Raw genomic sequence first — 15,885 nt, 5'->3', positions numbered from 1 at the left:
TTTAACGTCTCATCTGAAAGACGGCACCTCCGACAGTGCAGCACTCCCTCAGCACTGCACTGAAATGTCAGTCTGGATTATAGGCTCCAGAGTCTGGAGTGGAGATTGAGCCCACAACCTGCTGACTCAGAGGCGAGAGTGCTACCCACTGAGACAATAATGGACAATAAGGAAATGGCAGTCTTGTTAAATGAATACTTTCTATCTGTTTTCATCATAGAGCAAGAGGACAAAATGAGTCCAGTCGAGGAAGGTATTGAATGTATTGGGTAAAGGTGAAAGCAGTTCAAAGACAGAAGTTTCACCCGGGCAACTGCCTCACCAATCCACATTGGCAAGCATAAAGTAAGAGAAAGAGGGGGAGAACTAATGGGTTCCACTAATCGTGCTGGTATCATCCGTTAAAATTTACATGACCTTAATACCCTTGGGCAAAAAAAATGTGTTGATTGTAACTCACATATTCCACACATCCATATAAGTGGGAGACTAGATAATAATCACAGAAATGATTCCAAGTATCTGAATATTCTGTTTACTTTCAGGTGATTCTGAAGGAAATGACTGCCCAGAAAATCCCCGTCAACAGGTTACATGAAAAATGGACGTTCCCATCTTTATATATTTCTCAAACTTCTGTGTTCTGTGACGGGTGGTCCCAGAGGGTGAATTTCCGCGGGGATTCTCCTGTTCCGTGACGGGTGGTCCCAGAGGGTGAATTTCCACGGGGATTCTCCTGTTCTGTGACGGGTGGTCCCAGAGGGTGAATTTCCGCGGGGATTCTCCTGTTCCGTGACGGGTGGTCCCAGAGGGTGAATTTCCGCGGGGATTCTCCTGTTCTGTGACGGGTGGTCCCAGAGGGTGAATTTCCGCGGGGATTCTCCTGTTCCGTGACGGGTGGTCCCAGAGGGTGAATTTCCGCGGGGATTCTCCTGTTCTGTGATGGGTGGTCCCAGAGGGTGAATTTCCGCGGGGATTCTTCTGTTTGCTCGCTGATGTTACGGTGGAATCAGTGGGGGTGACCGGATCACGATGCCTCCCTCCCTCGCTCACCAATCGCTTTGAGCTCGGCCAATTTTGTACATAATTTACTCACTTTACTTTGAAATTACCGATCGCCGTGCCATTTTTGAGTCTGACTCGAACTGTAACCTGACATCGCAGGATGTTGTCGAGGCCCGTGCTGTAAGCGCACATTAACTCTCCGGTCTGCCTCCGTTTCTTTAGACTATAATAAGTGCCCTCTGCCGAGAGGCTGTGGTGTTTAAAACAAAATACAAATTTTCAATTAAAAATAATTGTAGCGCAAAAGCAGTTGATCAAACCCAGGCTTCGGGAGATTGAAAACTTAATCATCCTTTTCGTTGAAAGGAATTCCCTTGATTCGATTAATTTAAATGATATAATTGATAACTTTGTAGAATGTGCCTTGGGTAGAGATGCAATGGCGCAGTGTGACAATACATGTATATATTTTTAACCGGGATTGGCTACTTGGGAAATAGATCGAATCTGGATCCAGTGTTTTGCCACTTCCAGGAAGATGCGGCAGCCAATCAATGCGGGCCGGGAGGCGGGACCTCCGCCCAGCGGTTGGATCGTGGAGCGCTGATTGGTTTAGAAAACCCGGGCCCCTCGGAAAATGGCTGCCGCAGATGGAGGGGAAGGGGCGTCCTGGAGAATCGGCCGACAGAGGCTCCCCTCAGTCCCGTTCCCTCCCCTCGTCCCGTTCCCTCCCCTCGTCCCGTTCCCTCCCCTCGTCCCCTTCCCTCCCCTCAGTCCCGTTCCCTCCCCTCAGTCCCGTTCCCTCCCCTCAGTCCCGTTCCCTCCCCTCAGTCCCGTTCCCTCCCCTCAGTCCCGTTCCCTCCCCTCAGTCCCGTTCCCTCCCCTCAGTCCCGTTCCCTCCCCTCAGTCCCGTTCCCTCCCCTCAGTCCCGTTCCCTCCCCTCAGTCCCGTTCCCTCCCCTCAGTCCCGTTCCCTCCCCTCAGTCCCGTTCCCTCCCCTCAGTCCCGTTCCCTCCCCTCAGTCCCGTTCCCTCCCCTCAGTCCCGTTCCCTCCCCTCAGTCCCGTTCCCTCCCCTCAGTCCCGTTCCCTCCCCTCAGTCCCGTTCCCTCCCCTCAGTCCCGTTCCCTCCCCTCAGTCCCGTTCCCTCCCCTCAGTCCCGTTCCCTCCCCTCAGTCCCGTTCCCTCCCCTCAGTCCCGTTCCCTCCCCTCAGTCCCGTTCCCTCCCCTCAGTCCCGTTCCCTCCCCTCAGTCCCGTTCCCTCCCCTCAGTCCCGTTCCCTCCCCTCAGTCCCGTTCCCTCCCCTCAGTCCCGTTCCCTCCCCTCAGTCCCGTTCCCTCCCCTCAGTCCCGTTCCCTCCCCTCAGTCCCGTTCCCCCCCCCCCCCCCCGTGCCGCCTCACCCCTCCGTGCCCATTCCCCCCGGCAACAAATTTATTGAGTGTGTTTGAGTTTTCTGGATCAATAGAATCATAGAAGTTTACAACATGGAAACAGGCCCTTCGGCCCAACATGTCCATGTCGCCCAGTTTATACCACTAAGCTAGTCCCAATTGCCTGCACTTGGCCCATATCCCTCTATACCCATCTTACCCATGTAACTGTCCAAATGCTTTTTAAAAGACAAAATTGTACCCACCTCGACTACTGCCTCTGGCAGCTCATTCCAGACACTCACCACCCTTTGAGTGAAAAAATTGCCCCTCTGGACCCTTTTGTATCTCTCCCCTCTCACCTTAAATCTATGCCCCCTCGTTATAGACTCCCCTACCTTTGGGAAAAGATTTTGACTATCTACCTTATCTATGCCCCTCATTATTTTATAGACTTCTATAAGATCACCCCGAAACCTCCTACTCTCCAGGGAAAAAAGTCTCAGCCGATCCAACCTCTCCCTATAAGTCAAACCATCAAGTCCCGGCAGCATCCTAGTAAATCTTTTCTGCACTCTTTCCAGTTTAATAATATCCTTTCTATAATAGGGTGACCAGAACTGTACACAGTATTCCAAGTGTGGCCTTACTAATGTCTTGTACAACTGCAACAAGACATCCCAACTCCTGTATTCAATGTTCTGACCAATGAAACCAAGCATGCTGAATGCCTTCTTCACCACCCTATCCACCTGTGACTCCACTTTCAAGGAGCTATGAACCTGTACTCCTAGATCTCTTTGTTCTATAATTCTCCCCAACGCCCTACCATTAACGGAGTAGGTCCTGGCTCGATTTGATCTACCAAAATGCATCACCTCACATTTATCTAAATTAAACTCCATCTGCCATTCATCGGCCCACTGGCCCAATTTATCAAGATCCCGTTGCAATCCTAGATAACCTTCTTCACTGTCCACAATGCCACCAATCTTGGTGTCATCTGCAAACTTACTAACCATGCCTCCTAAATTCTCATCCAAATCATTAATATAAATAACAAATAACAGCGGACCCAGCACCGATCCCTGAGGCACACCGCTGGTCACAGGCCTCCAGTTTGAAAAACAATCCTCTACAACCACCCTCTGTCTTCTGCCGTCAATCCAATTTTGTATCCAATTGGCTACCTCACCTTGGATCCCGTGAGATCTAACCTTATGTAACAACCTACCATGCGGTACCTTGTCAAAGGCTTTGCTAAAGTCCATGTGGACCACGTCTACTGCACAGCCCTCATCTATCTTCTTGGTTACCCCTTCAAAAAACTCAATCAAATTCGTGAGACATGATTTTCCTCTCACAAAACCATGCTGACTGTTCCTCATCAGTCCCTGCCTCTCCAAATGCCCGTAGATCCTGTCTCTCAGAATACCCTCTAACAACTTACCCACTACAGATGTCAGGCTCACCAGTCTGTAGTTCCCAGGCTTTTCCCTGCCGCCCTTCTTAAACAAGGGCACAACATTTGCTACCCTCCAATCTTCAGGCACCTCACCTGTAGCGGTGGATGATTCAAATATCTCTGCTAGGGGACCCGCAATTTCCTCCCTAACCTCCCATAACGTCCTGGGATACATTTAATCAGGTCCCGGAGATTTATCAACCTTGATGCGAGTTAAGACTTCCAGCACCTCCCTCTCTGTAACATGTACACTCCTCAAGACATCACTATTTATTTCCCCAAGTTCCCTAACGTCCATGCCTTTCTCAACCGTAAATACCGATGTGAAATAGTCATTTAGGATCTCACCCATCTCTAGTGGTTCCGCACATAGATGACCTTGTTGATCCTTAAGTGGCCCTACCCTCTCCCTAGTTACTCTTTTGCCCTTTATGTATTTGTAGAAGCTCTTTGGATTCACCTTTGCCTTATCTGCCAAAGCAATCTCATATCCCCTTTTTGCCCTCCTGATTTCTCTCTCAACTCTACTCCGGCAATCTCTATACTCTTCAAGGGATCCACTTGATCCCAGCTGCCTATGCATGTCATATGCCGCCGCCTCCTTTCTGACTCGGGCCTCAATCTCCTGAGTCATCCAAGGTTCCCTACTTCTACCAGCCTTGCCCTTCACTTTATAAGGAATGTGCTTACCCTGAACCCTGGTTAACACACTTTTGAAGGCCTCCCACTTACCAGACGTCCCTTTGCCTGCCAACAGACTCTCCCAATCAACTTCTGAAAGTTCCTGTCTAATACCATCAAAATTGGCCTTTCCCCAATTTAGAATTTTAACTTTTGGGCCAGACCTATCATTCTCCATGGCTATCCTAAAACTAATGGAATTATGATCACTGGTCCCAAAGTGATCCCTCACTAACACTTCTGTCACCTGCCCTTCCTTATTTCCCAAGAGGAGGTCAAGTTTTGCCCCCTCTCTAGTCGGGCCATCCACATACTGAATGAGAAATTCCTCCTGAATACACTCAACAAATTTCTCTCCATCCAAGCCCCTAATGCTATGGCTGTCCCAGTCAATGTTGGGGAAAATTAAAGTCCCCGACTATTACCACCCTATTTTTCTTGCAGCTGTCTGTAATCTCCTTACATATTTGCTCCTCAATTTCCCGTTGACTATTTGGGGGTCTGTAGTACAATCCTATCAACGTGATCTCTCCCTTCTTATTTTTCAGTTCTACCCATATAGACTCAGTGGGCGAACCCTCGGATATATCCCCTCTCACTACTGCCGTGATGCTCTCCCTAATCAAGAACGCAACTCCTCCTCCTCTCTTACCTCCTGCTCTATCTTTCCTATAGCATCTGTATCCTGGAACATTGAGCTGCCAGTCCTGCCCCTCCCTTAGCCATGTTTCAGTAATAGCTATAACATCCCAGTCCCATGTGCCCATCCATGCCCTGAGTTCATCTGCCTTGCCCATCAGACTTCTTGCATTGAAATAAATGCAGTTTAATCTAGACTTCCCTTGGTCTTTGCCCTGCTTTCTTAGACCATCTGTCTGGTCATGTTTTGTACACTCTCCCTTACTGCCTTTTGTTTCTGTCACCACTTTACTTCCCACTGACTTCCTGCATTGGTTCCCATCCCCCTGCCACTTTAGTTTAAACCCTCCCCAACAGCACTAGCAAACACTCCCCCGAGGACATTGGTTCCAGTCCTGCCCAGATGCAGACCGTCCAATTTGTACTGGTCCCACCTCCCCCTGAACCGGTTCCAATGGCCCAGGAATTTGAATCCCTCCCTCTTGCACCATCTCTCAAGCCACGTATTCATCCTAGCTATCCTGTCATTCCTACTCTGACTAGCCTGTGGCACTGGTAGCAATCCTGAGATTACTACCTTTGAGGTCCTACTTTTTAGTTTAGCTCCTAACTCCCTAAATTCAGCTTGTAGGACCTCATCCTGTTTTTTACCTATGTCGTTGGTACCTATATGCACCACGACAACTGGCTGTTCACCCTCCCCCTCCAGAATGTTCTGCAGCCGCTCCGAGACATCCCTGACCCTTGCACCAGGGAAGCAACATACCATCCTGGAGTCTCGGTTGCGTCCGCAGAAACGCCTGTCTATTCCCCTTACAATCGAGTCCCCTATCACTATAGCTCTGCCACTCTTTTTCCTGCCCTCCTGTGCAGCAGAGCCAGCCACGGTGCCATGAACCTGGCCGCTGCCACCTTCCCCTGGTGAGCCATCACCCCCAACAGTATCCAAAACGGTATACCTGTTTGAGAGGGGGATGGCCACAGGGGACCCCTGCACTACCTGCCTGCACCTCTTACTCTGCCTGGTGGTCACCCATTCACTTCCTGCCTGTACTCCCTTTACCTGCGGTGTGACCAACTCGCTAAACGTGCTATCCACGAGTTTCTCTGCATCGCGGATGCTCCACAGTGAGTCCACCCGCAGCTCCAGCTCCGAGATACGATCGGTCAGTAGCTGCAGGTGGACACACTTCCTGCACACATGGTCGGCAGGGACACTGGTAGTGTCCATGACTTCCCACATCTTGCAGGAGGGGCATATCACGGGTGCGAGGTCTGCTGCCATGACTTGCCTTAGCTTAGTTACCCCTTTTAAATTACGTTGAAATTAGAAAATGTTAACTATACTAGGGACCTAGGTTCACTAAAAAATAAAACACTACCTGCTATAAAACCTGCAGACCTTCCTGTTATTTACTTTACTTTACTTACAGTAAAATGGTAGAAATACTCACCTGAACCTACTCACCAATCAGCTGCCTCCCCTGTGCCGCGTCACCTTCTGACTGGTGACGTCACCCCAAACTCTGCCGCTGGTCTCAGAGCAAGCCTCGGGTCGCTGCTCTTTATATCCCCGCTCTCCGCTCTCTCGCCTCTGGGTCCACCCAGGTCTCGGGCCTCGGGTCGCTGCTCTTTATATCCCCGCTCTCTCGCCTCTGGGTCCACTCAGGTCTCGGGCCTCGGGTCGCTGCTCTTTATATCCCCGCTCTCTCGCCTCTGGGTCCACCCAGGTCTCGGGCCTCGGGTCGCTGCTCTTTATATCCCCGCTCTCTCGCCTCTGGGTCCACCCAGGTCTTGGGCCTCGGGTCGCTGCTCTTTATATCCCCGCTCTCTCGCCTCTGGGTCCACCCAGGTCTCGGGCCTCGGGTCGCTGCTCTTTATATCCCCGCTCTCTTGCCTCTGGTTCCGCCCAGGTCCGCCGCCGCTCAGGTCTCGGGCCTCGGGTCGCTGCTCTTTATATTCCCGCTCTCCGCTCTCTCACCTCTGGTTCCGCCCAGGTCCGCCGCCGCTATATTCCTGAATCAACAAGAGAACAGACCATCTTCGATTTAGTGATGAGTAATGAGCCTGAATTAGTCCACAATCTAGTGGTAAGGGAACACCAACTAACAGTGACCATAATATGATAGAGTTTGATATTAGGTTTGAGAGGGAAAAGGGTGAGTCATGAACTAAGATTTTAAATTTGGAGGGATGATGCAGGAATTGACCACTCTCGACTGGGTAGAACTACTAACTCATAAAACTATGGATGAATATGTGAGTTGTTCAAATAACTATTTGGTAGAATGCAAGACCTGTTCATTCCCCTCGGGCAAGAGGTCTACCTGTGTAATTAATAATCTTCAACAAGAGAAGTGAGAGATAGTCTAAAACTAAAGGAAGGGGCTTATACAAAGGGAAAGAACAGTATAGATTCCACGGAGTGGGAGAGATATAAAGAACAGCAAAGGGATATAAAGAAAGTAGTAAGAGCTGCAAAAAGGGAATATGAGAAAATGCTTGTGAGGGATGTCGAGGACGACACGGAAGGTTTTTACAAGTATATTAACAGTGCCAAGTTGGAAGGCACAGTAAATAGGAGTAGAAAGTTGCAATGGGACATTGATAAAGTGACTGGGCAAAACTTTGGCAGATGGACTTCAATGTGGAGAAGTGTGAGGTCATCCACTTTGGACCTAAGGTAGATCAGAGTATTTTCTAAAAGGCTAATGGAATGTTGGCCTTTATCGCATGGGGCTGGAATACAAAGGGGTGGGAGTTATGTTACATTTATATAAAGCTCTGGTTAGACCTCATCTGGAGGTCCTGCGTTCAGTTCTGGGCACCGCACGTCAGGAAGGATATATTGGCCTTGGAGGGGGTGCAGTGCAGATTCACCAGAATGATACCAGGGTTAAATTATGAGGACAGGTTGCGTAGACTAGCCTTGAATATAGACGATTAAGGGGTGATCTAATTGAGGTGATTTATGATTAAAAGATTTGATAGGGTAGATAAAGAGCCTAGATGAAGAGAAACTATTTCCTCTGGTGGGGGGAGTCCAGAACAAGGGGGCATAACCTTAAAATTAGAGCCAGGCCGTTCAGGGGTGATGTCAGGAAGCATTTCTTCACACAAAGGGGAGTGGAAATCTGGAACTCTCTTCCCCCAAAAAGCTGTTGAGGCTGGGGGTCAATTGAAAGTTTCAAAACTGGGATTGCTCGATAGGCCTTTTGAAAATCCAAATGCATTACATCTACTGCATTACCCTTGTCTACTCTGTTATTTCTTCAAAGAATTCAATAAGGTTGGTCAAGCATAACATTGAAGTACTTTTGAAGTGTAATGACTGTTGTAATGTGAGAAATGTGGCAGCCAATTTGCACACAGGCTCAGTCTCATCCACTCTGTTCCTTCTCCAGTCATAATCCAATCTTCACTAGTGATTATACCCTACCTTCATTCATCTCACAATGGGATGGGATGAGTTCAGTCACAACTGGAGTATTGTGTCCAATTCTGGGCACCGCACTTTAGGAAGGATGTGAAGGCCTTGGAGAGAGTGCAGAAAAGATTTACTGGAATGGTTCCAGGGATGAAGGACTTCAGTTACATGGGTAGACTGGAGAAGCTGGGGTTCTCCTCAGAGCAGAGAAGATTGCGAGGAGATTTGATCGAGGTATTCAAAATCATGGGTCTGGACAGAGTAGATAGAGAGAAACTGTTCCCATTGGCAGAAGGGTCAAGAAGCAGAGGGCATAGATTTAAGGCGATTGGCAAAAGAACCAAAGGCGACTTGAGGAAAAGCTTTTTTACGCAGCGATTGGTTATGTTCTGGAATGCACTGCCTCTGGGGGTGGTGGAGGCAGATTGAGTCGTGGCTTTCAAAAGGGAATTGGATAAGTACTTGAAGGGAAAAAAATTGCAGGGCTACAGGGAAAGGGCGGGGGAATGGAACTAAGCGGATTGCTCTTACAAAGAGCTGGCGTGGGTTGATGGGCCGAATGGCCTCCTTCTGTGCTGTAAAGATTCTATGACTTCCTGGGAGGAAAGGAGGACTCTGGAATTGCAGGTGATAACAGTGGCTTGGGAGGGAAATCACAAACAACACACAGCAAGTGTTTACCCAGGGGTTGAAGAGAGTGCTGATAAAAGGCAGGGGATCGAATTCCCTATAAAATCTAATTCGAGGGATTGATCACCTTTTCTGTAACTGTGATCAGGAGCCCGGAACGTTCTGTTGCTTCCCGAGCACCAGGGTAAGGATAATGCAGGAGGAAACACAACGATAAAAGGTATAAGAGCCCAAAAGAGATTAAGGAGGTTGGAGGAGAGCATGAAAAGACTGGTGGTCAACATAACATGAAATGGCTTGTGTAAGCACATTAATCAAAAGTTAGTCAAAGAACGGGTAGGGCCAATTCATGTGTTTGAGAGTGATGGAATGGTTTACGGTGGGACTGTGGGCTACCTGAGGAGGATGTGAAGAGCCATGACAGGAGGTAAGTATTCAAAAAGATGATAATTAATGGGATTACAAGTAGTGAAGTGATCAGACCCGGATAGTACACAACCCAGAGTACAAGAGACATAGTGGAGGTCCTAACCATTCAGTTTTACACAAATCTTTGGCAATGGATTTGTACCAAAGGGCTGGATAAATATTGTTCACTATTCAAGAAGTGGTAAAAGGATAACCTGGGAAATTACTGGCCTTGGTTGTGGGTAAACGACTGGAATCAATAATATGGATTGAAATGGGTGAAAATGCCTGGGGCTGATCAGGGAGAGTGAGGGTGGAATTTGGAAAGGGCAGGTCATGTTTGACTAATTAATTGTCTTTTTGAGGAGGTCAGAGTGCAGTCAAAAGGAATGAGATGAATGTTGTTCATGGATTTTGTAAAGGGCCCCCCCCCCCCCGGTCTCCCAACTTGGCTCATTCCAGGCCCCGCCCCCACTGACATGACAGACAAGCCACCGGGCCAATCAGAGCTTTGAATTTCCCCACCAATCACCACCAACCGAAGGCGGGGTTTTGTTCCCTCCGCCGTTTGCAGCACATCATTGGACAGCGGGTTTCTGATTGACGCGTGGCTTGTCCAACGTTGATGAGCGAGCGCGGGGGACGCTCCACCGGAAAGGTCGGGCTCCGGGGCGGGGAGCTCAGAGAAGGAGGAGAAGCGTTGGAGTCAAGGTAGGAGAGGGCGGTGAGGGTCGGGGCTTCGGGCCTGAGTCACTGGAGGGCAGTGACGACTCACTCAGACTGGAGTCACCCAAAGGCCAAATATATCTGGGACTATCGGTCTGAACTGCAAAAGATGGTGTCAGCCCCTCGAACCATCGTAAACAATTTTACAAGTTATAGTCCAGCAATTTTATTTGAAATTCACAAGCTTTCGGAGGCTTCCTCCTTCCTCAGGTGAATGTGGAAATGAAACCCTCGAACCCGTCGCATTTATAAATCACAGAACAATGCCTGGTGATTACAGACAGTGTTTTCAACTGCCCGTTGCCAAGGCAATCAGTGTGCAGACAGACAGGTGTTACCTACAGATCCCCCGAATATACAAACCGCCAAAAAAAAGAGAGGCAGAAACATCGAAAAGACAGCAAATGACCCGTTGTATTAAAAACAGATAACATTTGTTCGCTGGTGGGGTAACGTGTAGCGTGACATGAACCCAAGATCCCGGTTGAGGCCGTCCTCATAGGTGCGGAACTTGGCTATCAATTTCTGCTCGACGATTTTGCGTTGTCGTGTGTTCTGTGATTTATAAATGCGAAGGGTTCGAGGATTTCATTTCCACATTCACCTGAGGAAGGAGGAAGCCTCCGAAAGCTTGTGAATTTCAAATAAAATTGCTGGACTATAACTTGGTGTTGTAAAATTGTTTACAATTGTCAACCCCAGTCCATCACCGGCATCTCCACATCACCCCTAACCATCGAACCCCCTCTCACTACTGCCATTCTAGCTGTGCTGCTGATCGGACCGCCCGCCCGACCGACCCATCACCTGTTTGTTTCATTGATACTTATTTGATGTCCAGAGCCCTCATTTTCCCCACAGGGACCTGGAGCTGCAAACCCGGTTTGAGAGCCTAAGTTGCTCCTGGGCCCTCCTGTTCTAATCTTCACTTCCTGCCTTTCCCCATCCCTTGGACAGTGGCTCGTAGCGGAACTCCCAGTCAACTCACCGATCTTCGGTAATGCGGATCAGTAATCTATCTATAATGCAGATGATAACAGTGACTTGGGAGGGAAATCATGAACAACACCACAGAGCGAGTGTTTACCCAGGGGTTCAAGAGAGAGCGCTGATAAAAGGCAAGGGATAGAATTCCCGATAAACTCCAATTCGAGGGATCTGTAATTGTGACCAGGAGCCCGGAATGTTCTGTTGCCTCCCGAGTACCAGGGTAAGGATACTGCAGGAGGAAACACAACGATAAAAGGTATAAGGAAGAGCCAAAAAGAGATTAAGGAGGTTTAGAGGGGAGCATGAAAGAAGACTGGTGGTCAACACAAAATGAAATAACAAAACACATTGACTAATCTTTGAATAATGTGCTTAAAGAAGGGTGAGGGCCAATTGGATATGAAGGGGGACCATCATGTGTTTGAAAGTGTGGGAATGGTTTACGGTGGGACTGTGGGGTACCTGAGGAGGATGTGAAGAGGGACATCACAGACCCCTCGACCATTCCTCCCCCCCCAGATCCTAAAAAATAGCAATGACATTAATGATTGGGGGGGGTGGAATTTGCAGGGCTGTGGGGAAAGGGCCGAGGAGTGGGAATTTGGAGAGCTCTTTCACAGGCACAATGGGCCAAATGTCCTCCTCTGCTGTATCATGTTTTTACAGTGAAAGTGGAATTTATTTATTTGACCGTGTGTGAACCATCAGACTCTGAGAGGCGGATCTCGGCCAAACTGGGTTCCTGACCCCACCCTAAACCCTGCTCTCCTGGGGGGCGTGAATTGTGAAACTGGACCCAGTGCCAGGCGGGCTCCAGGCCCCGCCCTCGCTCACATGACAGACAAGCCACCGGGCCAATCAAAGCTTTGAATTTCCCACCAATCACCATCGTTTGAAGGCGGGGTTTGGTGTTTCGTTTGCGGAGCATTCATTGGACAAACGGGCTTCTGATTGACGTGTGGTTTGTCCAATAGGAGGAGAGGAGGCTGATGTTTGTGCAGACACACAGTCAGTGATGAGCCACGCCGGGAAACGTCCACCGCAAAACTCGGGCTCTGGGACGGGGAACTCAGAGAGCAAGAGCAAGAACAAGGTGAAGCTTCGGTGTCAAGGTAGGAGAGAGTGAGGATGCTCTGGGGCTTGGGGTCCCACCCTGGCGCCGGGGCTCTGGGCCGGGCTTTTCGAGCGGCTTGATGCAACAGAGTTGCTCGCTGGGCCATTTGAGGGCAGTTACGAGTCACCCAAAGGAAGGAACGCTGCAGGAAATAGTCAATCCGGGGATATCTGGCCATCCGCTTTACTGTCCCTACAATGACCATTTTGAAAATAAGGACACCTGATGTAAGTCCCTTGGGTGTCCCTAATTCACACCCGGATTGTTCACCTGCACTAGTGGTTGCCAGTCTCTTCGTTCAGTGCTTGGTTCCTCAAAAGAATGTCACCTGGTGTTACTGGAAATTAAACTTAATGCTTTTCTCTTTTAGTCTCTGAAAATCATACACTGATTAAAATATCTCTGGTGTAATTATGAATGATTCAGCACAAGTTCTGTTTTATACCAGTGGAATGTTACGGTCAAGGAAAAATACATGAAGATATTCTGAAAAAACTAGAAACTTCCAGCTGTGAAGGAGGGCCAGGGATTCCGTGTATTCTGTTTGTCTACAAAGTGTCTCATGAAATTGAGGATCTCCGAAATGCTCTACAATGGATCACAAGTAATTACTCTCGTTCTGTATTCTTTTTTTCTCTTCCTCTCTCTCCCTCCCTATCTGTGACTGAGATTGTGTGTGATCCTGGGAATGGGTTAATTTATAAAGAAAGAATGAACTTTCATAGATCAAGCGCCTTTCAGGACGTCTCAACGCGCTTCGCAGCCAATGAAGTATTTTTGAAGTGTCGACACTCATGAAGTAGGAAACGTGGCAGCCAACTTGTGCACAGCAAGATCCCACAAACAGCAATGAGATAATGACCTGATAATCTGTTTGTGATGTTGGTTGAGGAATAAACATTGGCCAAGACACAGGGGAGAACTCCCCTGCTCGTCACTTTGAATAGCGGCCGTGGGATCTTTTATGCCCTCCTGAGAGGACGGATGGGGCCTCGGTTTGACATCTCATCCGAAAGACAGCACCTCCGACAGTGCAGATCTCCCTCAGTGCTGGCACTGGGAGTGTCAGCTTGGATTATGTGCTCAAGAGTCTGGAATGCGACTTGAACCTCTGACTCAGACTGAGCCACAGCTGACAGCTGCGTGCCCGTGCCTGTAGTGGGGAGCTGGAGGCCAGGTTTGCGGAGACAGCAATACCTCTGAGTACCACCCTGCCGCTCTCGGGGTGGGGGCTCGGATACCACTGATGTAGGTTCCACTGAGCCAATTGGAGACAGATCTAGTGGATTTCCTGCAGTATCCCAGGAAGAAGCGCACCTCAAACTGCAGGCAGAGGATGAGGAGGGGCCGGCAGAGGAATTGCCTCCCCCGGATAAACTTTCATATCTGGTTTAAAAGGGGGCGGATTGCTGCCAGAAATTGTTCAAAAATGAATGTTATCCTCGTGCCTAACGTCAAATGCGGACAGTAACTGGGGTGGGGTGGAAGTGAGAAATGAGTCTCTCGTTGCTCCCCAATTTTAATCGCTCCACCGTTGGCGGCCGTGCCTTCATCTGCCTAGGCCCTAAGCTCTGGAATTCCCTCCCTAAACCTCTCCTTGCCCCTCTCCTCCTTTAAGAGGCTTCTTAAAACCTCTTTGACCAAGCTTTTGGTCACCTGTCCTAATATCTGCTTATGTGGCTCTGTGTGAAATTTTGTCTGTTCGCTCCTGTGAAGTGCCTTGGGGTGTTTTTACCACATTAAAGGCGCGATATAAATGCAAGTTGTTGTACCAGCAGCTTGAGAGAAATCCAGATTAATGGGAGCGTCCATTTAAACTTTGTGACCCACGGTATGTGACAAGTGATCGACAAGGACAGAAAGTTTGGACTCTCTCGCACTAGCACAGTGTGTGATCCTCACTGTACCGTGTATATGTGAGTTTAATGTGCATCCGTCTGATATCTTGCAATAAAAATACCTGGAAATTGCAGACAAAGTATTGAAATTATTCCGTTGATTTGCACTTTAGAAAATGGGACAACACAAAAGGAAGACATTTGTGCCGTGTTTCTGCTTGAAAAGATTTCAGAGAGATCCGAAGTGGGAGAGGTGATGATAACTCTGCCGGATTTATATCATGTGGAAACGAAAGCTGTTCGAGTTCTGTGGAAAGAGATAGATGCTTTGTGGAAAATGCTCGGGTCCAATCCTTTCAGCTGCCCCGAAGCTATTCAGACAGTCAGAGAGATAATCAGGCAAAGGAGCAGCCAAACAAGACAAGGTAATGACTGCCGTGGAACGTAAAATGTGCCTCTTCCAGGGGTACGGGTTACCATTGGGGGTAAATATTTTCACACCAATAGCAGGGGCACGTTTATTGCAGCAGCTGGAGGTTAAAGTCGGTGCGGACATCACAGACTCTCCACCCCACCGCCCCCGAACGTTCCCCTCGGTGTTTCCCCCCGCCAACCACAGCCGTTGCCCCTTGCAAGACATTAATGACGGGGGTGAAATTTGCAGGGCTGTGGGGAAAGGCCCAAGTAGTGGGACTATTTGGAGAGCTCTTTCAAAGAGATTCCACAAGCACAAAAGGCCAAATGGCCTCCTTCTGTGCCGTATCATTACATTGAAACTGGAATCTCCGCGTATTTATTTATTTCAGTTTGTAAACCATCAGACACTGAGGTGGATCTCAGCCAAACTGGGTTCCTGACCCCACCCTAAACCCTGCACCCCTTGGTGGGGTGGGGGGGGGGTGGTGTGAATTGTGAAATTGGGCCCACCGCCAGGTGGCCTCCAGACCCTGCCCTGGCTGACATGACAGACAAGCCACTTGGCCAATCAAAGCTTTGAATTGCCCACCAATCACCACTGGATGAAGGCGGGGTTTGGTGTTTCTTCCTCTCACCCCCTCCCCCTAAAACCGGTTGCAGCACTGTCATTGGACAACGGGCTTCTGATCGATGTGTAGTTTGTCCAATCGGAGGACAGGAGGCTAGATATTAGTTCATCGTTTCATCAAATTTGCTTCCAATTTCCACCCTTCCCTCGCCTTCACATGGCCCATCTCTGACTCTTCCCTTCCTCGATTTCTCTATCTCCATTTCTGGGGATAGGCTGTCAACCAATATTTATTATAAGCCCACCGACCCCCACAGCTGCCTTGATTGCACTTCCTCCCATCCCGCTGCCCGTAAGGACTCTATTCCCTTCTCCCAGTTTCTCCGTTGCATTGGTTCTGACGATGCCACCTTCCACACCAGTGCTTCCGATATGTCTTCCTTTTTTCTGCAACCGAGGATTCCCCTCCACTGTAGTTGACGGGGCCCTCGACCGTGTCCATCTCATTTCCCGCACTTCTGCCCTCACCCCTTCTCCTCCTTCCCAGAACCATGATAGGGTCCCCCTCATCTTCACCTTTCACCTCACCAGCCTCCACATTCAACATAT

At 49.0% G+C, this 15,885-nt stretch overlaps 3 protein-coding genes across 6 annotated transcripts in view; 2 read left to right on the top strand and 1 right to left on the bottom strand.

The window, feature by feature from the left end:
- The window catches only part of LOC137306101 (uncharacterized), a 31,058-nt gene extending 29,216 nt beyond the window's left edge, over positions 1–1,842 (top strand). Inside the window, exon 11 of the mRNA XM_067975163.1 lies at positions 221–1,842. Within this exon, the coding sequence (XP_067831264.1) occupies positions 221–273 (53 nt within the window). The 3' untranslated portion in view covers positions 274–1,842. The remainder of the gene's footprint in view (positions 1–220) is intronic.
- LOC137306194 (interferon-induced protein 44-like) overlaps positions 1–15,885 on the bottom strand; it is a 105,083-nt gene that overhangs the window by 36,764 nt on the left and 52,434 nt on the right. The gene's annotated exons all lie outside the window — the stretch shown is intronic.
- LOC137306193 (uncharacterized) overlaps positions 10,225–15,885 on the top strand; it is a 31,042-nt gene continuing 25,381 nt past the window's right edge. For 2 of the 4 annotated variants that reach the window (XR_010958834.1, XM_067975281.1), the window contains exons 1-4: positions 10,228–10,334; positions 12,314–12,451; positions 12,902–13,057; positions 14,465–14,716. Coding sequence is in view for 3 of the 4 variants with exons in the window: in XM_067975281.1 (XP_067831382.1) it covers positions 12,355–12,451; positions 12,902–13,057; positions 14,465–14,716 (505 nt within the window). In the remaining variant the exon portion in view is untranslated. Of the gene's footprint in view, positions 10,335–12,313; positions 12,452–12,901; positions 13,058–14,464; positions 14,717–15,885 lie in introns of all 4 variants that reach the window. The other 2 variants (XM_067975282.1, XM_067975280.1) reach the window with 2 other exon arrangements.

The sequence above is a fragment of the Heptranchias perlo genome, chromosome 42 (assembly GCF_035084215.1).
Source record: "Heptranchias perlo isolate sHepPer1 chromosome 42, sHepPer1.hap1, whole genome shotgun sequence".
Taxonomy (NCBI): domain Eukaryota; kingdom Metazoa; phylum Chordata; class Chondrichthyes; order Hexanchiformes; family Hexanchidae; genus Heptranchias; species Heptranchias perlo.
This window is presented reverse-complemented; position numbering and strand designations above follow the sequence as displayed.